This window comes from Medicago truncatula, chromosome 7 (genome assembly GCF_003473485.1).
Source record: "Medicago truncatula cultivar Jemalong A17 chromosome 7, MtrunA17r5.0-ANR, whole genome shotgun sequence".
NCBI classification, from domain to species: Eukaryota; Viridiplantae; Streptophyta; class Magnoliopsida; order Fabales; family Fabaceae; genus Medicago; species Medicago truncatula.
In genome coordinates this window covers 50071860-50085167 of record NC_053048.1, presented here as the reverse complement: position 1 = coordinate 50085167, position 13308 = coordinate 50071860, and the positions used below count along the sequence as shown (strand labels likewise).

At 31.4% G+C, this 13308-nt stretch overlaps 1 protein-coding gene across 1 annotated transcript; it reads left to right on the top strand.

The window, feature by feature from the left end:
- Positions 1 to 10459: 10459 nt before the first annotated feature.
- Positions 10460 to 11346, top strand: LOC25499469 (NDR1/HIN1-like protein 10). The gene has a single exon (XM_013594742.3). It carries the CDS (start codon positions 10541 to 10543, stop codon positions 11234 to 11236), a length of 696 nt encoding a protein of 231 aa, XP_013450196.1. The 5' UTR covers positions 10460 to 10540; the 3' UTR covers positions 11237 to 11346.
- The last annotated feature ends 1962 nt before the right edge of the window (positions 11347 to 13308 follow it).

Below are 13308 nucleotides of genomic sequence, written 5' to 3'. Positions count from 1 at the left end.
TAAGTTTTTAGTCCCTATAAATATTCACAATTTTGTTTTTAGTCCCTATAAAATAAAATCACATTTTTTAGTTCTTCTAACATTTTTCTTAAGCTTTTTAGGGACCAAAAATGTTGATGAAAATTTTTGACATGGACTAAAAATGGTGATCGAAAATTTTATAACGGCTAAAAATGTTGATGGAACATTTTATAGAGACTAAAAACTGTGATTTTATTTTATAGAAACTAAAAACAAAATTCTGAATATTTATAGGGACCATTTACTTAATTAACCCTATTTTTTTTTATATAAAATAATATAACATTACAAATTTTATGCGGTTACTTATAGAAAAAATAAATTTATATAAATTTATAGATGATAGATACATAATACATAAATATAATACGGATTAAAATTTACAACCCTTTTATATTTCTTCCATATATAATATATATTTTCATGTGACATGTATAACTCAAAGAATCGTATTTAATACATGAAGAATGGATGAAATATGTATTTTTTTTAAAAGATATATTAGTGATTTAGGCATGTAGTTGGTGCTAGGATTTATGATTTAAAGACATGACTCCAAGAGTCATATTCAATACATTAAGAATGAGAAAAATATGTATTACTTGCCAATGTTGTGTTGTGATTGAAATGTATGATTCCAACAATCATGTTTAATTCATGAGAATTGGAGGAAATCAATTCTGTATGATTTAAGCTCCAAGAACCTCAAGGTGTCCAACCTCCACAACAAAGTCAAAGTTCATAATGTACCATCTGAACAAGAATGATAAGATCAACCTACCTTTGATCTTGTTAATTAAGATATATCAGGGATTGTATTATGACTCAAGAGATGGGAAGAAGCCCAAAGGGTGGATTCCTTTTGAAAGTGTGATTATTGAGCTACACCCACCCCAAAGCATTTGGATCAGATCAAGGACTTCCTAATAATCACTAAAGCATGATCATCCTGAGGTCATAAGTCATGACAGCTTATGTTGCTCTGGCTAAAGCGCGGGAACAGAAAATTCCAATATATAGAACTTCCATACGCCCCCTCCAGACCCTTCTCCTTCTCCTTCTGAACCCTCTGACTCTCATTTGTTTTTATACCATTAATATTAATAGTTAATCCCAAATAAAAAACATGAGGCCTTGTATCTAATTTGGTTTGGCTAAGAGATTAAAAAGAAATTAAAATTCAAGAGTTCAAATTCTGGCAAATTTGAAAATATATACTAACATAACATAACAATTAACATTTTAAAATTTATCATTTTTAAAAGAAAAATAGAAAAAATCTCATTGTTTTAGAAGAAGCAATTTAGCTCTTATAAAAAAAATATAAATTTTGTAATATATATGGGGACTGCTAACTTACTCTCACCCAAAAACATGAAGGAGTAAGTTAGCAACCCTACTCCCACTTGCCATTTACTAAAAACTTAACTCCACTAGTTCAAACTATTTTTAAACACATGGGTACTTTTGTAAATGTTATTTTATTTTATTTTTTAAATAAAAAAAAATAGTCTTCAAGCTGTTTTCTTCGTCCTTCATACGCTCACTGTCCGATTTAATTACTTCCTTTATGTGATTTAATTTCTTTAGTTTTTTGTCTATATTAATTTAATTCTATCATACTTATATCTAATCTTTGTTAACATTGCTAATGAAATTGCAAACCCTAAACCTAAATGGTTTTGGCTCCAAAACAAGGGAGGCCGTTGGATCTCATCATTTAGCTAAGCATGCATCTCATCCTTTGATCTAATCTGAGTCAAATTTTCAAATTTGATGTATATTTCCTATGCACTTATCCAAGTTTTGACTCATTAATTATCCTCCAATTTCCAAATTGACTTCACACTTATCGATGTCCACCTCTTTCTCCTTCATTTTTAAGTTCTCTTCTCTCCTCTCCCATTATTCCTTCTTTATGTGTTGGAATTCAGATTGCTTTTACTCAAAAAAATCTCTTCACCCTTTGAGTTGTTCATCTTCCACCTCACTCTCAGACATTCAAACAAAATTCTCTGCCGTTGTCGCTCTCTCCGTCGCCGTAGCTCTCTCCTGTCGTCGCCCTTCACCAATGCTCTCGATTCCGACATCACCTTCGCCGTTGTCGTCTGCGGCATCGTATCAGCCAGGTGTGTTGAAGATGCTACTATATATATCCTAAATCGTTGTTCCTGTAACTTTTCCCTAACTTTGTTATTCCATTACATTTTTGGTTTGTTTGTAAGTGAATTGATGATATTTAAATAGATTTTACCATCATGTATTATGCTGTTAATAAATTGATTGATACTTTAAAATCATATGTGTATTTTTTTTTAAACACACCAATATGTCCATTAATGCTGACCTTTAATGATTGTGCTTTCCACTTCGCTCTGTGTTTATAAATTAAAAATATGATTGCGAAGTATATTTAGTTATTCAACATTCCTTACGTTCAATTCCTTTATCTTGCGCGGGTTCTGCTGTCATTTTGGGAGCTTTTCTGGTGGTGCTGTGCAGGTTTTTGGTGGTTTCAGGGTGCTGTCATGGTGCTGTTGGCAGTTTAGTTGTTGGTTTCAGCTGCTGGCTAGCATCTATAGGGTTGGCGGTTGCAGCTGTTTGGATCTATAGCTTTGTGTTTTGCAATGACTATAAACAAAAGTCAGGGATAATCACTTAAGCAAGTTGGCATCTATCTTCCACAGTCGGTCGTCTCACATGGGCAGCTATATGTTGCAATATCACGTGTTACATCAAGGGATGGTCTGAAGAAATTATTAACGGATGACAATGGGGATTGTATCAGCACCACTTCAAATGTAGTTTATAAGGAGATATTCGAAAATGTGTGACCCAATATTTTGTATACCCTTAAATACTTTTTATGTTTATTTATTTTATTTTTTATGTAATGAATAATATCGGAACTTTTTTAGCTTCTCCATTTTTAATGTCCCGGACGTTAACACGGATAATAGTCCTAGTTTGTTCTCACTTCTGGTTCCACTTCTTGGAATACCCCATCTATGAACAGGGCATCTTAATTACTTTTTTTTATAACAATCTTTTGACCAATGTTATACAACCAACGAATCAATGCATGTACTTTTTTAATGAATAAAAGGTAACCCGTGCAGAGTATTACATAACGTCCAATACTCTATAGATAAAAAAAAAAAGTGTGCAAAGTCTGGAGAAAAAAAAACGTGCAAAGTCTAACATAAAATACGTGCAAAAAAAATCTGGAGCAAGCCTGGAATAACAAAAAAAAATAAAAAAAACGATTACTTGTGTTTTAAACAATTAAAATACTTTATTACTCTTTGATTTAAACTAGTTTGATTTGAGGTGGAAGTAAGTTAGCCGCCATATATATAACTAAAATGAATATCAATCAAAATATAACTAAACAACATGGTTTCTATAAAATAAAATAAAAAACTAAACAACATGCTACCAATCAAAATAATGGCATACAATTTTCTATCATTTGGAATTCAAGAGTGAAATATCCTTCTTATTGTGTTTGACGAGAGTTTGTCACTTAATAGATTTTCATCCCGTTTGAATTGAGTTATTTTTTATTTTACATAAATAAATAAGTTTTTATGTATTTATATATAGGGAACTTCTACGGTACACCTGTAAGTTAAGATGTATCGGTACTCTTACTTCAAAAATCTATTAATTAACTATCATTTTTATGAAATTAAGAGCTATTTTTTTTTTCTGACAAGAAATAAAGAGCTATTTGTTGATATTTGTATTTTAGAAAATATCATTTCATAAGAAAAAACATCATTTCATTGGTTATAAAAATCATAGTAATTTTTTTACATTTTATTGTTAAAAATAACCAAAATTCAATATTATGAGTACTAAAAATTCAGAAAAATTAAAGTTTATTTCGTCGACGTTTTTGATAAATAAGATTTAATTATTATAATTATAGGTGATAAAAAACAATTTTTTCTCTCCAAAAAATAACACATTTCTATTAATTTAATAATTTGGTGTACCAATACACTCAAGTCTTTAGGTGTACCATAAAATTTGCCTTATTTATAAGTTTATTAAGATAGTTTATAAAAAATAGTGTATGAAGATACAATTTTGATTAATAAAAACTTAAAAATTACCGTAAAAAATCATTCATTTACATACGTTATTTTTTTATATGTTCAAAAATAAGTCATCTAAACGAACACACTCTAAATTTGTTTTTTTCCTTTTAACTGCAGAAAACGTACACACTCTAAAGTTTGTTTGTTTTTTTTTCCTTTTAAACACTTATTATGTTTTCCGCAGTGATACACATACCACCTTAGGTCGCATGTACCACTTAAACCTCCACACATAATTTTGACATGTGTTCGCATAGGTCTCACACAAAAAACTTAACTTTTTTTACTCTCTCTCTCTCTCTTCCATCTCTTTCATCCACATCCTCTCTCTCTCTCTCTCTCTCTCTCTCTCTCTCTCTCTCTCTCTCTCTCTCTCTCTCTCTCTCTCTCTCTCTCTCTCTCTCTCTCAACAAACCTCACCACCATCACCATCACCACCGTGTCTGACCTCCATTGCCACCAGCACCCACCAGTTGTAACCCATCACCGAATCACAACCCCTTCTTCTCCATTCCCTTTGTTCGTCCATTATAACCAGCGTTTTGGCTTGACTGTCTCAAGTCTAAAACGTTAGCAACAACGACGACCGTCTCATATCTACTACTCTTTCTTCTTCTTCGTTTTATTTCGGCCTACACACTGATATGAGAGAGAGATGCATAGATTGGTTTGACAGAAAGAGGTTTGGTGGGAACTGTTGTTAAGGGTGGCACTGATGACGGCGGCGACGTCCACCCCTCGTCCTTCCTTTTCTATTTTTTCTTGTATGTCTTTTGGTTTTTTTATTATTAAAATAAATTGTTGTTGAGGGCGGGGGCAACGTGAAATCGCCGACGTGATGGATTTTGTTGTGTTTGCAGATGGTGGAGTAAGGCCCCGTTTGGATTGACTTATTTTGAGCTTATATGGGCTTATCTACTCCCATAAGCCTTTTTAAAGGTGTTTGGGTAAATAAATAAAAATAGCTTATCATAGTTTCATAAGCTTCTTATGTCATATTTTAATAAGCCTAAATTTTCAGCTTACCCTCCGGCTTAACAAGGAGCTTATGAATTTATGTAACCTCCTTCGATTCTCTCTGGATCCACTTTTTCAAAACATATATTTTAATTTTTTTGTTTTTGTTTTTAGAAACAAACATATATTTTAATTATAATGTTAGTTATCTTTGGCGGTGCATGAGTAACAAAATTGTTATATACTTATCTTACCAAAGAAACACACATAACTAAGATTTTTATTTTTTTAAGGAAGATTTTTATTATTTTTTTGTTTCGTAACAAAATGAAACTGAATAAATAAAACAAACTTAACTTGTCTTTTTTTGGTAACAAACTGTACACTATTATCTTTGATTTTTGTGGTTCGATTCTTTGATTTTTTTTGTTAAATTAAAGATATTTAAAATTTCGATAACTGCTTATGTAATGTCAGATTCAAACACTTCAATTTATGTAAGTACTTTTTAGTGTACGTATCCAAACATAAATAGCTTATCAAGTATAAGAGCTTATGATGTAAGCTCTAATGTTATAAGCCCTAATACCATAAGCATCTATATAAACTGTTTATCCGAACGGACCCTAAGTGGTGGTGAGTGGGAGATTTGTTTTGTGTTTAGGGAGAGAATGGTAAAATTCCTAAAATATCCCTATCTAATAAAGGTGTACAAGATACAGAAAAAGGATGTCCACCAATATTTATCCGTATGTTTTTGTATTTTGACTCTTATTAAATTCTACATGTGCACACTTTGTGCTAGCTATGATATAACTGTTGGTAATGTGTATGTTTTTGCCTTCTTAAAACGAGAGTATGAATGGTAGAATAGTTCTATACACCAAAAGTGAACTAAATAAAAGATAAATGATACTCCTTCCATTTTAAAATATAAGTAAATTTTACTTTTTAGGTTCATTCAATTAAATTAATGATGTATGTGGTCTATATTATGAACCACATACATCATTAATTGAATGAACCTAAAAAGTAAATTTTGCTTATATTTTGAAACGGATGGAGTCATTCTTATTATCGGCAAAGAGGCGGGCACTCACGTGTCCGTCTTTTAACTCTTTTTTTATTGTGTTAATGTTTGAAAATTACGAACAATATTTCTTTATGAAATTTTGATCATTTTAATTAAAACTAAAAATATAATTGTTTGTTGTTTTCAAATTATAACAAATCAAACTAACCATAATTTTCTATTTCAACGACATCAACAATATAACAAAAATATATAGTTGGATCTTGAATCTAATTATGTTCTGTGGTGGTGGTGTTAATGGTGGGTCACGTCCAAATCTAAATCGGTTTTGACAGAGAGGACGAAGGGGTGTTGAGAGAGAAACCTTGTTGCTTTCTCAATGATGTTTCAATTTGCACAAATTTGTCATTGTCTTTTTTGTGGTTGTTGGTGTTTCTGTTCCAATTTTTTGTTGTTGTTCCAATCTACATGGATTCATCACCGTGTTCTTCGTTGTTGTTGTTCGAAGTGTGAACCAGCAAACAAGAGTGGGAGGGATTCTTGATGGATCTGAGATTTGTTGAATGTAAAAAGTGATTGACAGTAGAGGATAAGGGTTTAAGGGTGAGAGCATGAAATGGTTTGGAATTAGGGGATATGAGCAGTAAAGTGATAATTTGTGGAATTTGTGGATGGCATTCAATTCCATTGCTTCAATTTCTGGGTTTGATGAGTTTTTATGGGTGAAGATGAAGAACTTTGAGGTTGAAGATGAACATGATGGATTTGTATTATTTTATTAAATAGTTAAATGTTAAATTAAATTAATAAAACATTTTTTAATTTTAAATACCTAAAAATAAAACAATTGCCACTTGTGTGCCACGTGTATGTTTTTGCACAGTCAGAGAATGCCACATAGGCAAAAATGCAACAAATCATCAATTAAGTAGGGCCAAGGACTATTTTAGAAAATAAAAAATTTTGCAGGGATGAATTTCAATTTTTTTTTTTTACCAAGAACCAAAACTCAAACTCGCTATATTTGCAGGGATAAAAAACATATTTTAACCTATTTAAATTTACTCTTATCTATTTGTTATACGTATTATTTGTATTGAAAGTTGAGAGTATTTTTAGAAAGAGAAAAAACCACCCTAAAATAACCAATTCATTCCATATATATATATATATAGGATCAAATGACACCATGATGTCAAACTAAATTTGACACCAAATCTTAACCATCTATTTTAATTAAATCTAAGGTTAAAAATTACTTGGTCTATATGCTCTCTATTCATTACGATATCATTTATTTCTTTCTTCTTTCTTTTGAATATATTGCTTTCTATTGATTTACGATGATGAAAAATTAATAAAGTTTTAACCACTTAGCATCATTAAAGAAAATGGAATTTCCATCCTCTCAATTCATTTAGAAAATGGTCCGATTAAAAAACTCAGGAATTTTGTGGGCCAAGTAAATCACATTTAATTTGAAATTCCAATGAGCAATTTAATTTTATTTTGGTCTTGTTTCAACTTCTTAAAGTCATTTTTTTTAGGGAACTCCTTAAAGTGATTACAATTCATAAAGAATGTGTTCCAGGGATACATTTTAGACATTTAGCAACCATCCAAATACCTAGTTGTTGTTCTTCATCATCATTGAGACATTGATGCAAGGCAAGTTGATAGAAAGATATAGTAATGTAAATGTGTCATCTGGTAATAAATAAAAAAGATTTTGTTTTGCTTCTCCAAAAAAAGGAAATAGAGAGCATATAAACCAAATAATTTCTAGCCTTAGATTGAATTACAATAGATGGTTAAGATTTTGTGTCAAAATTTAGTTTGACACTGTCATTTGATCCTATCCCATATATATATATATATATATATAAAAGATCCGTTGACACCAGGTGTCAACGGATTCGTTGACACCAAATCTTGTCCCTTTATTTATTTTGATCTAATGGCTCGTATTAATTAACTTAAAACCTTAAGTGATCACTACTTTCCCCGATCATTTCTTATCCCCTTTCTTCATTGCACCACCATTCATGAGTCTCACTAATCTTCCATATCTCTCGCCCAGTAGTTTTTTTTCCTTCTCCTTAATTTGGGATTAAGTTTGAGATCTATTTTTATCAATTGAAAGTTTGAGATCTAAGTTGTTCACCAATGTTTTAACTGCATCCTCTTCTCCATCTCAATATTCATTTACAAGTTCAAATTTGGGATTGAAATATTGAGAGAGAATTATGATTTATAAACAAATTGGAAAGGGTTACCTAGATTTATAAAATAAGATGAGAATTATGATTTATTCGCCCTAGAATCCTAGAATTACTACCTTCCTCTCCCGATTGCGATTAGTTTTATAAATTGGCATAAATTGTGTTCATGAGATGTGATCCATATTCCATACAACAAATTAACCGTGAGATGGAATGAAATTTAGACAAGAATAGTATTAATGGTTGTGTCTGGCAATGAATAAAAAATTTCATACGAAAAATATGTGGATCAAAGCCAAGAGCACACGATGTTATTCAAGGATTGATATTTCTTATTTTTTAACTCACGATTGAAAAAAGTTATAGTATGTGATTGAGAGAAAACATGCTTAGGAAATAGAAACGCAAAGTAACCAAGAGCCTTTGATTGAATAAAATAGACGGTTGAGATTTGATGTCAACGAATTCTAACTCATATATATATAGTATAAATTTTAAATTTTAAAAATGAAAATATAAAAAGAAGAATTTTTTTTTTATAAAAAAACAGTGACACTTCAAAAGAAACAAGAATAGAATTTAATAAACATAATGTTCATAAACGCAATTAACCAGTGAAAAAAATTAAAAACCTGGAATGTAATTTATAGATTAAGGGAAGATATATTTTAAAAATCAAAAGCATTTCATAATTTTTATGAGAAATGTTGTTTTGTGCAAGACAATACATAACGACTTGTCAAAAAAATATACAAACTGTCATAAAAAGATACGGTATCCGATATATTTGTCTCGTTAAAAACTTTATCAAAAAAATTCAGTAGGACAAAATCATGGTGAACGGAAAAAAGAGTGTAGAATATATTTATTTATCCTCGCTAACCAAACAATCGATGAATACCAAATTTTTTGTGCCGGTTGCTCAAAAGCTTGAGAGTTACTTTGTAAAGGGTATCGAAGATATCACATGAATAAATTTGTTGAATGTTTAGATGAGCACTCTTCTGAAGATCATATGTGAAGAAAAAAAAAACTATGAAAAAATGTTTTTCTTCTTTCTATCTTTCTTAATATACCATCCTTTCAACTCATCGGTGTACATTGTATTATATTCGTAAATGATTGTTGTATTCATTCTTTTGAAAGACAAATCACAAGTTTTTTCTATATGTTCAATCATAGACCTCAACCAAAATATTAGTGTTGAGGATCAGAAAATAACCTTAATATCTAAAATAACAAATAATATATGATAACAAGAATAACTTTCAAGGTACATTATTATTCGTCAATTGAACTAAAATATGATACTTCAAGACAAATTAGTTCTTCATTATTTACTTGAATTCTCAATCGATATTTATCTACATCAACTGACTTTATAACCATTAAAGTGTACAACAAAAAATGTATTTCAATTAATGGTGTACGTAATATCATATATTATGTCATTATATAATAACATATAAATGCGCCTTTTATTTCTTCATATTTTAAAATCGGTTACGAACCGTTCGGTTCATCGGTCCCTTGAATTTCAAACTAAAAAATCGAGAATCCAACCAAACAAGGTCGATTTAAATTGATTCAAATCGATTTTGAACCGAATCATAGAAGATCGAATACCTTTTCGATTTAGTTCAATTTATACTTTCAATTTCGTCAGTTTTTTCTTAACCATTTACACAACTAAAAGTGACGGAGTATTTACATTCACTACATGATCGACGAGACATTGTGAATTTTGTGAGTATATGCTATTATACACACGTGATAACAATATCAAATGTCAAATTCTTAGATAATTATCATAGCTGCCATTAAGGCATTATGGAGGCTAAACTTACATTATTTATTATTTAAATAAAGATGTTACTAAGCCCCCCACAGTTGGAATTGTTAAAGACCAAGGAATCGCAGACTTCAGTCAACACATACCCCATTGATCATTTCCATACACTGACCGGATTTTATAATTGTTGGTTTAACACCTATTAATAATATATCCAAACATGCATGCATAAAATATTCATGTCATAACCGCGTTTGTTCCATGGATTCTCCAATGCATATCCTTCCTATATATACTTCTGTCTCATTAATTTCACAATCAACAACAATTGTCTCTTCTTTAGTAAACCAAAATTGTTTCTACTCTTCCTTTAATTTCTGTCACATTCACCTAACATAATACATCAAGTATGGCCAATATGCAACCTCAATTGAACGACGCTAACTACTGGTCTACCATTCCATTGGCACCAGGACAATCCAGCAGCTACAACCAAAGCAACCATAGAAGTTGTTGTAGTTATCTCTGCAGCATCTTTTGGAAGCTTCTGCTTGCACTCGTTGTCCTCTTTGGTCTCATAATCCTTATCTTCTTTCTCATTGTTCAACCCCGCGCCTTCAAGTTCTATGTTACTAAAGCCGAACTAACACAATTTGACTACACAAACAACACACTACACTACGACATGGTGCTCAATTTCACAGCACACAACCCAAACAAAAAACTTAGCATCTATTACGATAAAGTTGAAGCTCGAGCTTTCTATGAAGGATCGAGATTTGCAAATGTCGATGTGATCACACACATGAACTCGTTTCGCCAAAACAAGAAAACTAGTGACCCCATGAGTGGCGTTTTCTTAGGACAAAAGTTGTTGGTACTCGACAATGATCAAGTCTCGGAATTCAGCAAAGACAAGAGTGTTGGAGTTTATGGTATCTATGTGAAGCTCTACTTCAGGATTAGGTTCAAACTTGGAGACTCGATATCTCGCACATACAAGCCTAAGGTCAAATGTGACCTCAAAGTTCCATTGAAATCAAACAATAATGCAACCTTTACCTTCACCCGGGTTTTGCCCGAAAAATGCAATGTTGTGTTCTAGGTTCTACCTACGGTATTTGCATACGTAGAATTTTATTTTAGTTACCAAATATTTCTTTTCTGTAATTCTAATGATTTGCGATGAAATTTTTTATTTGTTTATTCATTCATTGTTAAACATGTTATACCATCATGTAGTGTGTACTTTGGTTCTCGAGAATTTTTTTTTTTTATTTGAATTTGAACTCATTGATGCTTCTTGGATTTCTTTTGCTTGCGATTAATTTTCTAATTTAGCTCTTAATGGGAAACATTAACTTATGAAAAATTCATATAACTAGCGTATTTACCCGGCGTTGCCCAGGTTACATATAGTAAGGTTTCAACAAAATTTTACTGCTCAGAATGAAAAAATTCTAGTTTGCAAGAAAGGTTTCAACAAAATTTGCTCTAGTGTGAAGAAAAGCAGTAAATCAACATATTTATCTTAACCACTACTATATTCATATAATCATATGTACTCATTGTTACAACTTTCATTGTCGTCTCCAATTCTCATATTGTTGCAACATCGTGCATACTATGCGCAACCGTACACACTCACAACACACATACTTAATTTTTATACAACTATGATTGTATTTACTTTGCTGCAATTTTCCAACATCAACAAAAATATCAGCAAGTTTCAACTATTTGTTTGAAAGTGTTTATTTAACCATCTTGAAAACGAACCAAAACAAACTACACTAAAGAGCCAAATTAAATTGTAGCCACCTATACTGAGAAACCAGCAGGAGACAAATACAAACAGTCAGGTAAAACTGACAATAAAATATGTAAATTGAACTGAAACACTTGCATGCCAAAGGAAAGAGCGGAAAATAAAACTGATATAACGCAGCTGGAACACTTGGAGTCGTATCAGAACCCAGGTGCGGAAGAAATGCGGCTACGTACCAGCTGCAACATCGAAACAGCTCGGCTGCACAACAGCAACCCACATGCCAAAAACCAGCTTTGAACTATGCAGAAAATTACCTCAAAGTTGCTCCAATGCAGAAAATCACCTTGAACCAACTATGAATTATGCAGAAAAACACACGCGAAAAACACCTGATTCAGTAATAGAAATATACCAAACCAAAACTAAAACTACCAAACTACTACATTTAAACCCTATATGCATTAATGCCCTCAATAAACATATGAAATTTATTTGTGACCAGATTCCAGTGATTTGTGACCCGATTTAATTGCAAGGCACAATATCATTCAAGCATATAAAATATCATACCTCAATATCCTTTAAGTGTCTCAAACATCAACAATCAACTTTCCCTTAATCTTCTTTTCTACAAATCAATACACATAAGCATCTTAGAGTCATAGCTTGTTCAAAGTTCAAAACCAAAAGTAAAAACTACGCGACGCACGGGTCCTATCGACTACAACTTTAGTCATAAGAAAAAATTGTATTATCATTAAACATAGTTGCAGGCAACACATCAGTTATCCTAAATTAGGATATACTTATATACATACCACATTTGGAGTTGCATCTTCAACATTTATCTATATCTATTTACACACTTGAATGGAACTAAAAGCAACATAATGGATAACTTGAAAGGCACAATCTGTTCTTTGTAACTGAATGAGTAGAAGATTGATAAATGCTAGAAGGGTCGAAAGATAGAACAATAAACAATTAGATAGATACATCACAAATTAATTTGAGCTTGCCAAACGCCAATAAATTAATCACATTGTCAGCAGAAGAAATATCTTATATAAACAAAAAGAGCACACTGCACAATAAGGATGCATTTGCAACAAATTAAACAAAAATCCTAAAACTTGTAAAAGATGCAAAAATAATGCCACATTACTTCCAGCCTGCTCAACAAAAACACCTCTGCAATAAAAAAAAAAATCTAAAGAACATCTCAATATTGTCAGGAAACAAAAATCCATATTGATACAAAACAGAGGAAAACAGCTGCACCGTTCATTACAGACCCAAGGAATAAACTGCTACAGACGAGTAATCTACCTGAACCTCTCAGGAAAAGGAAGACTACTGAGTGGAAACAATTTTTTGCTCAAAAGAGTACAAACTCTCGCCTCATT

Bases quoted from the DNA above. Each gene is read 5' to 3' on its own strand.
- LOC25499469 (XM_013594742.3), top strand. From the start codon at position 10,541: ATGGCCAATATGCAACCTCAATTGAACGACGCTAACTACTGGTCTACC.